At 54.1% G+C, this 15,269-nt stretch overlaps 1 protein-coding gene across 6 annotated transcripts in view; it reads right to left on the bottom strand.

The window, feature by feature from the left end:
* Positions 1–1,623: 1,623 nt before the first annotated feature.
* The window catches only part of ST3GAL4 (ST3 beta-galactoside alpha-2,3-sialyltransferase 4), a 31,894-nt gene continuing 18,248 nt past the window's right edge, over positions 1,624–15,269 (bottom strand). For 4 of the 6 annotated variants that reach the window (XM_059184530.1, XM_059184562.1, XM_059184553.1 and 1 more), the window contains 11 exons: positions 9,796–9,871; positions 9,424–9,496; positions 8,929–9,009; positions 8,002–8,099; positions 7,716–7,776; positions 7,475–7,582; positions 7,093–7,188; positions 6,807–6,996; positions 5,939–6,082; positions 2,593–2,736; positions 1,624–2,295 (listed from right to left, as the gene is read on the bottom strand). In XM_059184530.1, the coding sequence (XP_059040513.1) occupies positions 2,209–2,295; positions 2,593–2,736; positions 5,939–6,082; positions 6,807–6,996; positions 7,093–7,188; positions 7,475–7,582; positions 7,716–7,776; positions 8,002–8,099; positions 8,929–9,009; positions 9,424–9,496; positions 9,796–9,871 (1,158 nt within the window). In that variant the 3' untranslated portion in view covers positions 1,624–2,208. Of the gene's footprint in view, positions 2,296–2,592; positions 2,737–5,938; positions 6,083–6,806; positions 6,997–7,092; positions 7,189–7,474; positions 7,583–7,715; positions 7,777–8,001; positions 8,100–8,928; positions 9,010–9,423; positions 9,497–9,795; positions 9,872–13,179; positions 13,558–15,269 lie in introns of those variants that run through there. The other 2 variants (XM_059184537.1, XM_059184547.1) reach the window with 2 other exon arrangements.

Below are 15,269 nucleotides of genomic sequence, written 5' to 3'. Positions count from 1 at the left end.
CTCTGACATTGGACCGGTTACTAAGGCACCCTGCAATGTGCCTTGGGGCTGGGGCACACTGGGGAGAGCTGAGCCCACCCAAAGGAACAATGACCAGTCTAGATGTGTTTGTCCCCTCCCCACAGACACTCTTATCAATATTAATTGTGAAAGTCATTGCATATGGCATCAGAAGCGTAACCCAACAAGAATGTAAAACGCTCCCTCATCTATATGCATGTGTGTGGAGTTTGGGGGGGAGGTGTGGGGGGTTTGACCCATCCCTGTGTGCTCGATTCTGGCTCAAGTTTAGGAGTGTTCAGTAACAGGCAGTGGCCCCAGTCCAGGACAGCTGGATCATATGTGCTGACAGCCACTTTCAATGGCCCTGGATGGGGAAATGGACACTCCCTTGAATACCCTCACGAGAAGCTGCTAGGCAGGCACCAGGGATAAGCAGAGCTCAGATCCCTGCACACGTTCACACCCCTGCTGGAGTCAACAGGTTGTCCCCCACTCTCCCCACCACCAACACCCAGGTCAAAGCCTGGGAGACAAAGCTTGCCCCTGTAGAGTGGAGAGGGCTAGGGGCTGCAGAGGCTGGGGCCGTATTTGCTTTCAGACTCCCCTTCTCCCCTAGGGAGAGAGTGGTTAGCAAAGTAATGCCAGCAGGCTTTTGAGAGAGCAGGCCATTCTATGCCCAGGGATGGTCCTCAGGTTCGGCCCAGAAGTGGGTCATCTTCCCCTGCTTCTCCCAGATCTCTGCCCCTCTTTATCTGTCCTGTCCCAGTCTCACTGTCTCAAAACCTCAAGGCTGCAACTCTTTCCGAGAAAGCCAGGAACACAGCTGTGAGTCCCATTCCCTGTGGGGGAGTTCCAGCTCTCCCTTCTGGCTCCAGATGTAAAGAACAGCTGTGGGGGTGGAAAGATGCCCAGTTGGCAGCTAAGCAGGGCCTGGGAAGATGGAGAACAAAGCAGGGAGATACAGGCAAATGGCAGGGCTCTCCTAATTCTAGAAACCCAGGGAAAACAGTATTTGTCCTCTGGCCTGGCAACCGGCTGGAAAGGCCTTGCCAAATCCCTCAGACGTGGCCCAGACCCTGCCCATCCCAATGCTGGCAGCCTGGGCCACTGGGCAGGACCTTCTGTAAACTCCATTTTATGATTCCCACTTAATCTGAGAAAGGAAACTTGGCTTCCTTTGTCTTACTCCACCCCTGTCCTCAAACACACACCTCCCAGCATGAGGTTTCAGAAAGGAAGGCCTGGAGGGGGAGAGAGAGGGAGCGGGGAGAGGAGGATGGGTTTCGGCCACTCCCTTCTGGCATCCTCTTGCCTCTCCCTACCTTTGGGATGTAAACCAGGATGCAGAATGCCAGGCTGGGTGTCCAGCAGACAGCCCACTCTGGGTGCCACCTACTTGCCTGCTTCACCAGGGTGACAATGAATGACTTGGCACCAAGCACTGGACCCAGTAATTGTTTCTTGAATGACCGTGGCCTCCTCTGGGTCCCACAGGGTCCCAGAGACACTGCTGGTCTTTACCAAGCCTGTCTAGTGCTAGGAGAGGGTGCCTCCTGCCATGACCCACTTGCCCCCATCCATGTCCTCCCCAACCTGAAGGACACAGGGTGTTACAACTGCTCCCATTTTAGGAAAAATAGTTTAATGTTAGGTTTCAAACCTCTTTTCTAGATGAGGCCCCATTCTCTGTGGGACCCCCATCCCAGTGCTCTTCCCATGCCTGCTGGGAGGTAGCAGCCCCTCTTCGAAGGGCACCCACCCGCTCCAGACGCCCCTGCCCTCCTGGGAGGCCTGCTCTGGGGCTAGGCTTTAGCAGGCCCTGCACTTTTGTGTTTTTATCAAAAGTGGGCAGAACACTGTATTTTGCCCCTTTTTTGACGCCATGGGACCAGCCCGTGGCACGTTCCTACCCTTTAATTAAATAGCCCATTAAATAAGCCCCCGGCACTGGTGGAGAGGGGGCACCACGGCACAAAGCCCGTGCCTCCGATGGCCTCCAGCCACCCCGGGGCCTCCACCCTGACCAGATCCAGCCGCCTTGAGAACAGCCAGGGGCACGGCCCTGACTCAGGCCCGGCCAGTACCAGGACCCCTCTCCACACAGGGGAGGGGGAGTCCAAGTGGGTCACCAGGCACCCCACAGCCACAGATGGGGTCGTTCAGGCGGCAGAGTGGGCAGACGGGTGGATACAGCTTCTGCCCCAGTCAGAAGAATGTGAGGTTCTTGACTACTCCGATCTCCAGCATCCGCTTGATGGCCAAGGCCTCCTGGGAGACATTGTGGCCTGATCCCTGTGGAGACAGCCAAGGAAGCAGACTAAGGGACTCCCAGGGACCTCCCCGACCCAAGGAGCACTCTCTGATGCTCCCCACAGCCCCCGCACTTCTAGGAACTCCCTGCCCTGGGCTGGCTCCCACAAGGACAACACGACCTGTATGGCCAGATACTGAGGACTCCGGCCAGAAGATCAGGGGTCTGAGTTCCAGTTCTGACCCTCGAGCAGCATCCGAGCCCTTAGCACCACTCTCACCCCCACCCCAGGGGTCCCCAGCTCTGTCCCAGCCAGCTTGGAAGCAGGGGCCGCTTACCGCCATGGACTTGAGTGTGATCTGTTCATAGTAGTGAATGGTCTGCTTCCTGTTGTGGGCATCTGGGTAGCCAAAGCCGGCAATATGCACCAGGTCGCAGAGGTGGAGGGCCAGAGTGATGGCCAGCAAGCCGGTGGTGGGCTTCTGAGAGGGTTGGGGGGGTAGGTATTAGAGGGGGCCCTGCACCCATCCCCGCCTTCTAGGCTAGCACTTTGCAACAAACTTTCACGGAAATGTTCTTCCTCTGTGCCGTCTATACTGCGGTCACCAGCCACATGCAGCTTCTGGGCATGGGGCTGGTGCAGATGCACATGAACTGACTCTTTCACTTTATTTAATTGTATACTTAATTTAATTAACTTAAATTTAAATGTAAGTAGTCACAGGTAACTCAGGGACTCCAGGCTGGGAAGACCGGCCCAACACGCCTCGGGGAGGGCTTGGGAGCCCATGGGAGGGCTCGAGGCTTGGGCCTCGAGGCAGTGATTCCGCGTTGAGCGTTTTACCCTGCAGAACACGAGTGTGTCCGGTCTTCACAAAAGCACTTGGAGGTGGACACATTTTACAGATGGGGAAACTGAGGCTGACAACTTTGTTCAAGGAATGGAAAGGTTCTGCTCTCTGCCTTGGAAAACCTCACCGCTTTCAGAAAACCTGGGGGCCCCCCCACTCACGGGCTGTGTGGCCCTTGATGAGGATGGGCTCTCGCCTTCCCTGAAGTGGGGACAGCAGCACTGTTCCCACCCACCTTATGGGCTGCTCTGGGGGAAGGGGGAGACCTACTTTATCCATCCCTAATTTGTCCACGGGGATGGGCAACGTGACACCCTAACCTCATGAATCTTGCCTTCCTTTTTTTTTTTTTTTTTTTTTAAGATTTTATTTATTTATTTGTCAGAGAGATAGAGAAAGTACAGGCAGGCAGAGAGGCAGGCAGAGGCAGACGGAGAAGCAGGCTCCCTGTGGAGCAAGGAGCCCCATGTGGGACTCGATTCCAGATCCCTGGGATCATGACCTGAGCTGAAGACAGCTGCTTAACCGACTGTGTCACCCAGGCGTCCCGAATCTTGCCTTCCTCAGCTCCAACACCCTGCCTTCTTGACCGCTTCTGCCGCCCACTCCCATTTATGAACCGCTCCCTGGACCAGCCCAGGTTTGGCCCAATGTCCCTTCTGAGCATTGCCGTCATTTCATCTGTCTCTTCCTGCTGGGGTTTTCCCCTCCTGTTGTTCTGACTACCACTACATTCTTACCCAGTTCACATGTTCGCTGAACCACATTCCCGGGGCCTGCTAGACCGCTCTGCCTGGTCACGGGCTCCTAGAACCCGCCAGACTCCTCTCCCCCTGAATTCCCTATATTAGTTAAGCATGTTACCACCCAGCCAACTGTCTAAGCTGGAAACCTAGAATTATGAGAAATCTCTCAACTTCACCTGCAAAATAAATGGTGTTGCAGGAGGTCACTAAAATAGCCCCCAGTGACCCTGGGTGCACGTGGAACCTACCAATCTGAGACGTAGGACATGATATTCAATTGCCCTATAGGGGCCATTGGCCCTAAGACAGAGAGAGCATCCTAGCAGGCTTGACCTCATGAGCTGAGCTTTAGCATCTTGGTCTAGAGGTCGGCAGTGGAGGAAGTCAGGGCTGGGACACGCAAGAAGGATTTATCGTGCCGTTGCCGGCTGGAAGGTGGAGGGGCTCTCTCAAAAGAAACACACACAATCTCTAAGAGCTGAGGGTATCAAGGTTGAAAGCCAGCAAAGGAAATGGGACCTCAGTCCTGGAACCATAAGGATCTAAATACCTCTGACAAGAAGGACCCTGGAAGTATGTTCCCCCTACCCCACTCCAGCCTTCAGATAAGAATTCAGCCGTGCCCCGCTGGACCACCGAGGGCCAGAACTATGAGTTTATCAGTAGGCAGTACTTAAAGCCACTCAGCTCTGGTGGTTTGTTAGGCAGCAATGCGAAGCTGCTATATCCAGGGCATGCCTTCCATTTCCCCCTCCCACAGTCAGAAGGTGGGTCCTGGTTCTTCTCTTGTCTCCCCGCTCCAGCCTTCCCCCTCTGCCACACACCCGATCAGGGGCATAAAACGCCTCCTTGTTGCTCCCCTCCACTTCATTTGTGCTAGAACTCAGTGCTGGAGGAGCTGGTTGGTCTTGCCAAAGGAAATACCCTTTCTCCAAGTCCCTGCCTGATGGGCTCCATGACCCCTCAAAGGCCTAACTCCAAGACCACCTCCTCTGGTTGGGGGCGGGGGGACTCCCAGCAGAGGTCTGCCCCTCCTCTCAGGTCCTCTAGCATTGTGAACAACTCCCTACTAGGGCATTCTGCCACGCCATGTTGCAACCTGTATGTTTATTCTGCTAGACCGAGTGTCCTCAGGGCAATGTGCATGTCCTACACCCCAAGCGTGCAAACGTGGGGCCAGGGACTGAGCAGCCACAAAAGAAGGCATTCAAACTAAGCTGGATCAGAGTAGATATTCAGTGAGGAATAAAATTTTTTGCTGAGAAATTTGGCAAATACAGTGAGCATCCCCTGTGTACTAATCTCCGTGATAGGTGTGTTATATAATTGTGTTTTTAAATTCTACAAGGGCCTTAAAAGGTCAGTACGAACACTGAACACCGTCCTCACCACACAGATAAGGCTCCCAGTGGCCAATCTGCCCAAGGCCACAGAGTAAGAGGCAGGACAGCCAAGTCCTGGTGATGTTTACTAGCTATCTCCGATGACTACAATCCCACACGGCCTCTCTAGGGGTTCAGACGGCACGTGTGGAAGTCCTTGGGAAGGTAGGGCTAAAACGCAAACCACAGCTTGCAGAACTGTACTGTGACTCCCCAACCTGACACATGGCACGGAAGCAGGGCACACGAGACAAAACGAAGCTCAAGCTCCTTTAATTCACTCTGATGTATCCATTCCAAGATAAGATCACAGATAAAGTGACCTCACAGCCAACTGCAGACATTCTAAAGTCAAGGCCACAGACTGTTCCAGCAACTCCCTAGTTTATAAATTCTGACCAGCGCCTGCCAAAGCCTCTAACTCTGGCCCTGAGCCTTGTAAAAACGCTCCCCTAACTTCCTGCTCAGCAGACATCCCCCCCAACTCTCCCCGCCCATAGCCAAATACACTGGACTGAATACAGGGGTGTGTGGGGCGGGAGGCCGTCTGGGGGCTGTTCAAATGCAAACTGGGGTCTCTGTTGTTACTTTCCCCCTCTTGGGGTCCTCCAGGGCTTCCCAAGCCTCTAGAAACATCCTGTCCCAGCTTCCCACCTCTGGCTTCCCTACCCGCCACCCACCGCCACCCACCACCACCCCATGCACCTGTTTAATCTTGCGCGGCTGCTGCATGGGCAGGCTTAGTAGCTTGTCCGCTGCAATCTCCATGAAGAAAGGGTTGAGAATCCGAACCTGCCTGGGGTTGACGTCCCAGATGAGGGGAGGCTGCTTCCAGAAGCCCTTTCGCACCTGTGGGGCATACGATTGGAAGGGAGAGATAGGGTTGTGGGCATGCCTGTTTCTCGAGTCCAGCCAGGCTGTGCTCAGCAGGCAGATGGGGTCCATGTGATGGCGGAGGCCCCCAGGAGTGCAGGGTGAACCGGGAGGGACGTGGAGGCCAGGCCCGCACTCAAGAGGGAAAGGGCGACCAGAGAGGAGTGGGGTGAGGTGGGAGTACCCTACTGGTGGTGGGCGGGGTGGGCAGTGACAAGCTGTGTAGGGTAGCGGGTCCAGCTACTGCCCACTTCCACCAAACAGGTGGAAGGGGCTTAAGCGTGGGGCTGCGTAAACCCTTGGTGAAAATGCTCGATGGGACCAGTGTCAGCATCTGACTAGATGAGAAAAAGACACAGGGGACACCACCCAGAAGGACAGACCTCCTGTTCTAGCCTACCCCTGCCTGGAGAGGACTACTGACCAGCTGCTTTCCTCCCAGGTGTCTCACTGGCACACACATTTTCTGGCAGCTTCCCTGGCCCGGGCAGCCTCAAGCTTGGAGTGCCCACCGCATGCCCGCAGTTTGTCAGACCCTGGCTGCTGTGGTGGCTTCTCAGAAGCCCCACAGAACACGGAGTTCACACCTTCCCCTCCTGGGCTCTTTCACAGGGCAGACATTGTAGAGCGTGAGCTTCTCAGACAGGCAGGGTCCCGTCTCGGAGCCCCGCCCCCTCCCCTCCCTCGAGTCCCCACTCACCCTCTTCTTGTCACTCAGGATGGTCTCAATCCAGTGGAAGTCCATCGCCTTGAAAGCTACCAGGACGAGGAGTGTGTCTGGGTTATTCTCCACCTTGGGGTTGAAGTGGGCGGACTCAGGGTAGAAGAGACGCATGGTGGTCTTAGAGCCCACGTCGCCCTCGTAGCCAGCCACAGGGGCATTGTTCAATCTGAAAGGCCGGGAGGAGGAGGCCCGTCACGTGGAGGCCCACGGGCCTGTTGACAGTCCCTCCCAAACAGAAGGGACGAGCGCCCAAGCTACAGACCTGATGACCACGTCGTACTTGTTGATGGCGTCCCCCAGTGAGCTGTTGCGAAGCCGGTGCCCGTTCCCCACCACCACGCAGCGGCGACACTTGAGACTGCGGTGGGAGATGGTGATCAGCCCCCGGGGAGACCCCTGCGCCTGTGCTGCTTAACTCCTGATCTGGGTCTGCCTGGGGCCCGCCTTGGGATTCCTTCCCAAGCTGCCTCGGCCTCTGATCCCCACAGAGCCGGCATCTCCAAGGAGTCCCACTTAGGGTCCTGCTGACTCCCCAGCTTTCACGGCAGAGGAACTGAGCAGAGAACAGAAGGTGGAGGAGGAGAGGAGGGAAGGCTCCTAGTGGGGTCTAATAAGAAATCCCATTTCAAAGCCCCCTCACCTACCCAGCTCCGCATGTCGTCAGGGCAATACCCTGCCTGCTCCGGTGCCCAGATGCCCAGGCCCAGTTGCCGTGGATACTGGCGTCCCTGCCTCCCCTGGAGACAGGCAGGCTGGAAAGAAGGGTCAAATTGGCCCCAGGGTAGCAGAGATAGGAAGCCTCGCTGGGAGGTGCTGGCCTATGACTATCTCTGGGAGGCAGAAAGGAGAAGGTGCCCAGACTCGGGGCAGGGACTGTCTCCTTACCTCTGGATGCTCTCTGGGATGGAGTAGCTGGTAATGGCTAGAACCCGGAGGAGCAGGTCTTCTACAAAAAGATGCAGATTGAGAGGGGCCGATGACAACAGCCAGCTTCCCAAAGGCTGCCAGCTCTCCCTCCACTGCTCCTCAGAGCCTCTGCTGCCCCCTCCTCCCCTGACCTCAGCATCGGAGCCTGGTTCAAAGCGTGGGCACTGGGACCATGAGCAGCAGAGAGCGAGAAGCAGCGTGGCCGAGGTGAGCCCACCATGCCCATTCACCCAGCCACTCTTACCACTCCCTTTGGTCCCGTAGGGCAGCTCATAGGCAGACGGTGTCTTGACCCAGAAATAATCCTTCAGCTGCAGGAAGATGGGCTGATCTCGGGAGTAGCTGCAGAGGTGAACGCAGGGCCGGGATGAGAAAGGGATTAATCTTAAAGAAGCCAGAGCCAGGGTCAGGTGAGGCCCCTGACTAATATTCTATATGTCATATATAGTAGTATGTAATATTGTATATAATAGTTATTATATATCATGTATTAATATAATATATATAATCATATGATATTTTAGTGATATAATTATATGATATTTTATGGTATAATAATACATGTTATATAAACTATATATTTATATACTTAAATATATTAAATACTTTAATATACAGTAATATATATTCATGGTTATGTTTTTATATAATATATAAAAGTATAATATATAATAACATTATATATAATAAGCACATTATTTATAATATATAAAAGTAAGGTATAATATATAATATTTGGGGCCCCTAAAACCTCCAACTCAATGTATAAATTATATTTATGGGGCACCTGGGTGGCTTAATCGCTAAGCACCTGCTTTTGGCTCAGGTCATGATCCTGGGGTCCTGGGATGGAGCCCCCCGTGGACCTGCTTCTCCCTCTCCCACTCCCCCTGCTTGTGTTCCCTCTCTGGCTGTCTGTCAAATAAATAAAAATATTTTAAAAATTATATTTATATATTATATAATATTATATATAATAACATAATTATTCTGTCTTACTATATTGCTTATATATCTGTATGTTCAAGGGCCTCTCCTCCCCTCACGGGTCACCTAACCCATGTCCACTAACACGTTCCCCTCCATCTACGCCAGCACTGAGGCCCCCACCCTCTGAAACTCCCCACCCACCTCACCCTATGCCCGCCCCACCTCAGCCTTAAGAACTTACTTGCCAAACAGCTTAGAGGCCTTCCTCTCCACTTCCCCCTGGAAGCATGGCTCCTTCTTCTCTGGGATGGGAAAATAAAAACTAGAGACAGAAAAGGGAGGAGGCAGGAGCTCCAGTTAGACCTCTCCGGCCCAGGGGCCAGCGTCCCAGGCAGCCTCCACTTTCTCCCATGACATAGGTCCCCAGGTCCCAGCAAGTGATGCACAGGGTAGAATCATCTCAACCCAAGTTCACTCTGAGACCAACTCACAGCAGATCCAGCTCTCCTTTCTCTGAGCAGCTCTGATGAGGCGTTACAAACCCTGCACCCCGAACCCACCACCTAACCTTCCTGGAAGGATTTCACGCTAACAGCTAAAGGAAGGAGCCATACCCTCGCCCTCTGAACCCTCCCAGGCCCACTAGGTCGGCCACCCCCTGACACTCCATCCCTGAGCCCATTGCTGAGAAGAACCAATGGAAGGACCGGGAAGCTGGACCCAGAGCTCCAAGTACCTGTCTTCCCGGGAGATAGAATACCACACCATGACGACCAGGACCAGAGCCAGCATGGCCAGGAGCTTCCAGCCTGCAGGGCACATGCACAGAGGAGCTAGAGGCAGGGACAGGCAGAGACAGCCCCAGGCCACCGACCCTGTTTTGGGCCCCTGCCACCTCCAATTCAAGCAGACCCAGTCCCCGACCCTCGCCTAGCCGTGGTTTTCCAGCACCGGGCTTGAGCCTGTGTTTCTATGGTCCTTCAAGATGAACAGAGGGTCCCCTGGCCATGTGTCTGTCCCTCCACAGCCCCCAGCGGGTCGCAGATGCTGAAGACTGCTTCTGGGGGGCCCATCCTTCAGGGTCAGGGAGCCCCGGGACAACACTCACGGGACTTGCTGATCATGTTTCTCAGCGGGTAGCAGGGTTCCTGGGGAGAGCTGTCATCCCGGCTGCCTCGGGCCACCTAGGAGGTTAGGAGTCACAGGTGTGTGGTCAGCTCTGGAAACCTTCTACCTAGAGCCTGGAGGACACAACCGCAGCCTGCCTTTCCTTCTCCAGAAGGCACAGAGCTGCTTCCGGGGTGACCACCCAGAGAGTAGACATCCTCTAATCCCTTGAAAGCAGCATCTGGGGTCCAGGTGGAGCAAGGGAACCCAGATCCCACTCCTCAAAGATGAGGTCCCACGCCAGACTGGCCTATTCGAGCTTCCCTGGCGTGGTTTCTTGGTCCCCTTCCTCAGTTTTACCTGGGAGGGGCCAACTCCAGGAGGCAGATAGGAAACTCTACACACCTTTGCCATGGAAGTGAACTGTACGTGGCTATGATTTGTATTTTAGGCAGCGACATTTATCATTCTCCGCCATCCAAAGCAGTCCCTTGTCTCTGCTACCACCCACCTCTACATCCTCAGTCTCTCACCACTCCAGCCAAACAGATCCACTCTGGCCTGGCACTGGGACTGTGAATGGTCCCCAGTTCTAGATTCTAACTAAATGCAAACAGGGTCCAAGCTCTCATCCTCCCAGTGCTGGGGGCGGGGGTGGATGGAGTTCCATGGAGGCAACTGTTTAAATGGGGGGGCGGGGCATTAGTCAGAGGAGATGGGAGACACTTTGGCATGGCAAGGACAGGGCTCTGGAAGGGGGTCAGCTGCTAAACACACATAAGCAAAGAGGTCCCTACACCCAAACTCAGCCAGGGCCACACTGCAGAGTCACAGGGGAAACAATTTAGGCAGCCTGCACAGAACACCACGAGGTGTGGGATGCCAGGCGCCATTTCTGTCATCCACACAGTGTTCCCCACCCCGTCACCCGAATCAGAAGTTACCCTGGGCGGCTTCCTGCAAACACAGATTCCAGGGCTCCTCCCGGGGTTTGCTAAATCAGAGAGGGCGGGACCTGGGACAGGCATTTTCACAAGCAGCTCAGGTGATCCTTGGGATCCACTGGGACAGGGACGGAAGCTCCAGCTCTCAGGGAGACCTGGAAAACCTCCAATTATTTCCTCAGGGCAGGAGACAGCATCAGGATGAGAGCTGGTTTTTGTTACTAATCATAAATCAATTATCCTGAACACTGTCCTATTATGGAGTCGATGCTCTGCCCCCACGCTCTGCTCTGAGTCCACAAACACCAAAGAATGAGAGTCTTGGCAGGGAGTGGGGGGGAGGGGTGTGGGACCAGAGCCAGGCATCCTCAGGAGAGTCAGGAGCGCCCATCCCCAAACCCCAGCAGGGATGGAGGATGACCCTATCCAGTAAAGTTCTGGATTTGTAGTTAAAAGACATCAGTGAAAGTCATGGTTCTAGAAGCTTCCCTGACCCCTCCTCCGAAAGTGGCATGCCTTCTTCCTTCAGTCACTGCCAAGTCATTCCTCACCCTGGCACTATCCAGAGCACTTCTCCTGATCTATACTGAGCCTAGTTACTTGCTCTCTGTCCTCCCCACTGGAGTTTGAGCTCCGTGAGGGTACCAATGAGGTCTGTCTGATTCCTAGCATCCAGCACACGGCCCAGCACATAGCCAGTGCTCAGGAAGTACTACTGATGACTGGCACATTGGGTTACCTTAGTGGTGGTGGTGGTGGTGCGGTCACTTGTCCCTCTCTGACCCTCATTTTCTTTGGCTGTGAAACTGGGAAGTTAGCCGAAAACATATTTTAGATATATAAATATTGTGTAGAAATATTTATATATTTGTATTATGGAGACGATGTTCTGCCCCCATGCTCTGCTCTGAGTCCCCCAAAAATATATATATTTTGCAGCTCAAAATATATTTATCACATCAGCACCATGGGCATCACTAGGGCACCTTATTAGAAATTTATAATCTCAGGGCACCGGGGTGGCTCATTCAGTTAAGCATCTGACTCTTGGATTTTTGCTCAGGTCATGATCTCAGCATCATGAGATCGAGCCCACACTCAGTGGGGAGTCTGCCGGAGTGCTCCCTTTTTCCTTCCCCCTGCTTGTGCTCTCTCTCTCTCTCAAATGGATAAATAAATCTTAAAAAAAAAAAAAATGCATGCTCTCCTGCCCCTCCACACTGACAACATGAGGATTTGCACTTGAGTAAGATCACCTGATGAGTCACAGGCACATTCAAGCCTGAGAAACACTGGTTCAGGTGGATGTTTTTGACCTTAACTGACAGGAGAATCGCCTAGGGTGCTAACATTTTTAAAAAATAAGAAATAATTAAGAGCATCTGGGTCGTACACCTTGAAATTGGGACTTGATGCGTCTGGCCCAGCAGCGGAATCTGCTCGAGCACCTCCAGGGATTCTAACAAGCTGTAAGAGTTCGGAACCACCGAGCAGGACAAAGGCGATGAGGATGTTCGCATGACGGCCAAAGCAGGCCACTCGGGCTTTAAGGTGTGCCTTCTGACTCTGGGCAAGGCTGGACACGAATTCTAACCAGCTCCCAGGTGGTTCCCGGCCGCTCTGCGGGGAGCACACTCCGTGCTGCAGAGCTCCACACCAGGACCCTCCCAGCCCTAACACCTCCCGACTTCACGAACCTCACCCTCTGCCCCCTTCCATTCTGTCTTCCTCATCAGGACTCACTCCATTTCCTGGCAGCTCCCTTTGTATCAGTAGGTCATAACACTGCTGGCCTGACTAGCCTAAGGCCAGGACCTGAGGAGTTTAAAAATATAGAGAGGCCTCAGTCCCAGTCTCCAAGATTCTGATTTAATGTGTTAAAGGCAGTGTCCAGGCATTCCTAAGTGAAAAACAAAACAAAAACCAACCCCCCTCCCCCACCTCTCTTAAGGGGAAGCCAGCATAGACGCGAGCACATCGAGCGAGCTCCACAGTAACTGAAAGACACAGACTCGACCGCCCTCCAGGCCCCACCGGGGTGGTGGAGACCTTTGGCAGCGGGAGGTGAACACAGCGGACTAGTCGGATCCCAAGCAACACGGAAACTAGCCCCCTTTGACCTGCTCCCCAGAAAGCCTGCCTGGCGATGGACGTCTTGGTTCCCAAACGGTGTTGGTGTGTGAGAAGCAGACTGCTGAGGCTTAGAGTTTGCCCCAAGACCCCCCCACCCACCCAGTCTGGGGTGTCATCAGCCCAGCCCTCCCCTCCCTGGGCCAAGCCCTGACCAGAGCCCGGCAGCAACAGACATTCCCAGTGCCCGAGCTTGTCCGGTGGCGGCTGCCCCAGGTGGACTCACAGCCTTCTCCCAGCTGTGGGCCGCCCCGCATTATTGACCAGACCCCTGGGTACGAAAGGACACGGGGAAAGTCACAGGACAGTACCTGGGCCAGAGAGCAGGACTCCGCTCCACTCATGTCCAACATGCAGCAGCTCCTGCCTGCCACCAGCCACCAGGGTGACCAGCTTCCCCGACACACTAGGCAAAGCTGACCCTGAGGCAGGAAGCCCGCAGGCTCTCAGGTGCTCTGCTAAATAGCACAGCAGTCCCTCGCTGACCTGAGGCCATGAGCACGGCCCCGGACCTCGCTGGAGGGCAGAGCCCAGGGCACAGGGTGAAGCATGAAGGCCCCCGAAGCGGCTACTGTGCCTCGGGCTGGGTGGACACTCGCCACCTCACACACAGCAGGCACCCACCTGCTACCTGAAGCAGGAGGAACGGAATGCGCACCCGCCCAAGGGCACAGCGTGATGCCAGGTCCCTTGGAGCCCTGGGGCCCAGCTAAGGGATAAGGTCAACTGTCCCCGAGCAAGGGTCTGGGAAGACCAAGGCGGGGAGAAGCAGAAGCTCCGATCTTATTGGTTCAGAGACCTTGAGCAACTCACATAATCAATGTCACTGTCCCTTTGTTTCTGCAAGGAAAACACTGGAGCTGCCTGATTGCCCCATCTAGACTCAGCCACCCCTCCTGTTACCTCCAGTGCTTCCACCAGACATCGATCCCCACTCCCCTCGCCAGGACCCTTCCGATCAGGGATCCCCCTTCCCCCTGCTTCTTCCCACTCTCTCCCCCTCACTCCTACTAAACAGACTTCGATCTCCCCCCCCCCCAAAACAAAGCCCTCTCTGCTTCCACCTCCTCTTCGGGCCATCCCTGCATGTCCACCTCCGCTGGTCACACTTCTGTATCGGTGCCCTATCCGACCCCACCCCGGCTCCCACCGGGATTTTCATGCAGAAATGGCTCCTCCTCCTCCTGAAGCCATCAGCAGCCACACCAAACCTGAGGAACATCTATTTTCTCTGCCTCCTACTCTGAAGCCTTTGATACTGTGGGCCAATGCCTGTGGCTTCTGAGTCAGGACTCTCCCTGTTTCCCTCTCTTGGTGACAGTCTCTTCTGGCCCCAGTTCCTCTAAGGGCTGGCATTCTCCAGGGATCTGTCCTTGAACCTTTGCTCTCCCGCCTGTTTTTACAGGACAAGTTCATTCATTTTCAGATGTCTGCCCGCTGCTCCTACCCTGATGAGTCAGACCCTCCCCAGATCCCACCCTCGTGTTTCTGGTTGACGGTGGCCCTTCTACCTGCACCTTTCTTAACTCTCCACAATTAACACGTCCCCAGCTAGACCGCTTTTCCCATTCTGCCCCAATCACTCTCGTACCCACAGGATCATAAGCTCAGTCTTCCAACATCTGCCCCCGCCTCACGCCATCCCCACAAAACAGTTACTAAACATGATTGATTCTACCCCACTTCCTCATTCCAACCAGCTCACTGAGCAATTACTGAATGCTTGGCTTTGTGGGAGGCACTGGGGATGTGAGGCTTTACAAAACCCAGCTGAGAGGTGACTGGCTGGTTCAGTTGGAGAGGCAGGAAACTCTTGGCCTCAGGGTTGTGAGCTCGAGCCCCATGTTGGGTGTAGCAATTACTAACAAAATAAAATAAAATAAAATAAAACCCAGATGCGGCATGAAGGCCACCGGTCTAGAGCCTCAGAAACACTTTATTTTTAAGATTTTTAATTAATTTGGAAGAGGGAGAGAGAGTGAGAGTGCATAAGCAGGGGAGCGGCAGAGGGAGAGGAAAAAGCAGGCTCTCCACTGGGCTGAGAGCCTGACACGGGACTCGATCCCAGGACCCTGCGATCATGACCCTAGCTGAAGGCAGGCGCTGAACTGACTGAGCCACCCAGATGCCCCTCAGAAATGTTTTAGAATACAGTCCTTCATCTCCTGGTCTTGAGACACAACAAGTCTAGATCCCATCCCAATTTATTTGCTTCCTAATTGGTCTCTTTGTCACATGTCTTTCCTCATTCAACCTCTTTCTTTGGAACTGCCAACAAACTATGCTTGCAAGAAATAATCTCCAACAAACCACCCTCCTGCCTCAATGGCTCCCATTCCTTAAGTGAAAAGCCAAAGCTCCTTAGTGGCCATCAGAAGCCTTTACTCTTGGGCCCTAAGTG

The sequence above is a fragment of the Mustela lutreola genome, chromosome 1, assembly GCF_030435805.1.
Source record: "Mustela lutreola isolate mMusLut2 chromosome 1, mMusLut2.pri, whole genome shotgun sequence".
NCBI lineage: Eukaryota > Metazoa > Chordata > Mammalia > Carnivora > Mustelidae > Mustela > Mustela lutreola.
The sequence above is the reverse complement of the archived record's forward strand: the minus strand, read 5'-3'. Positions and strand labels throughout refer to the sequence as shown.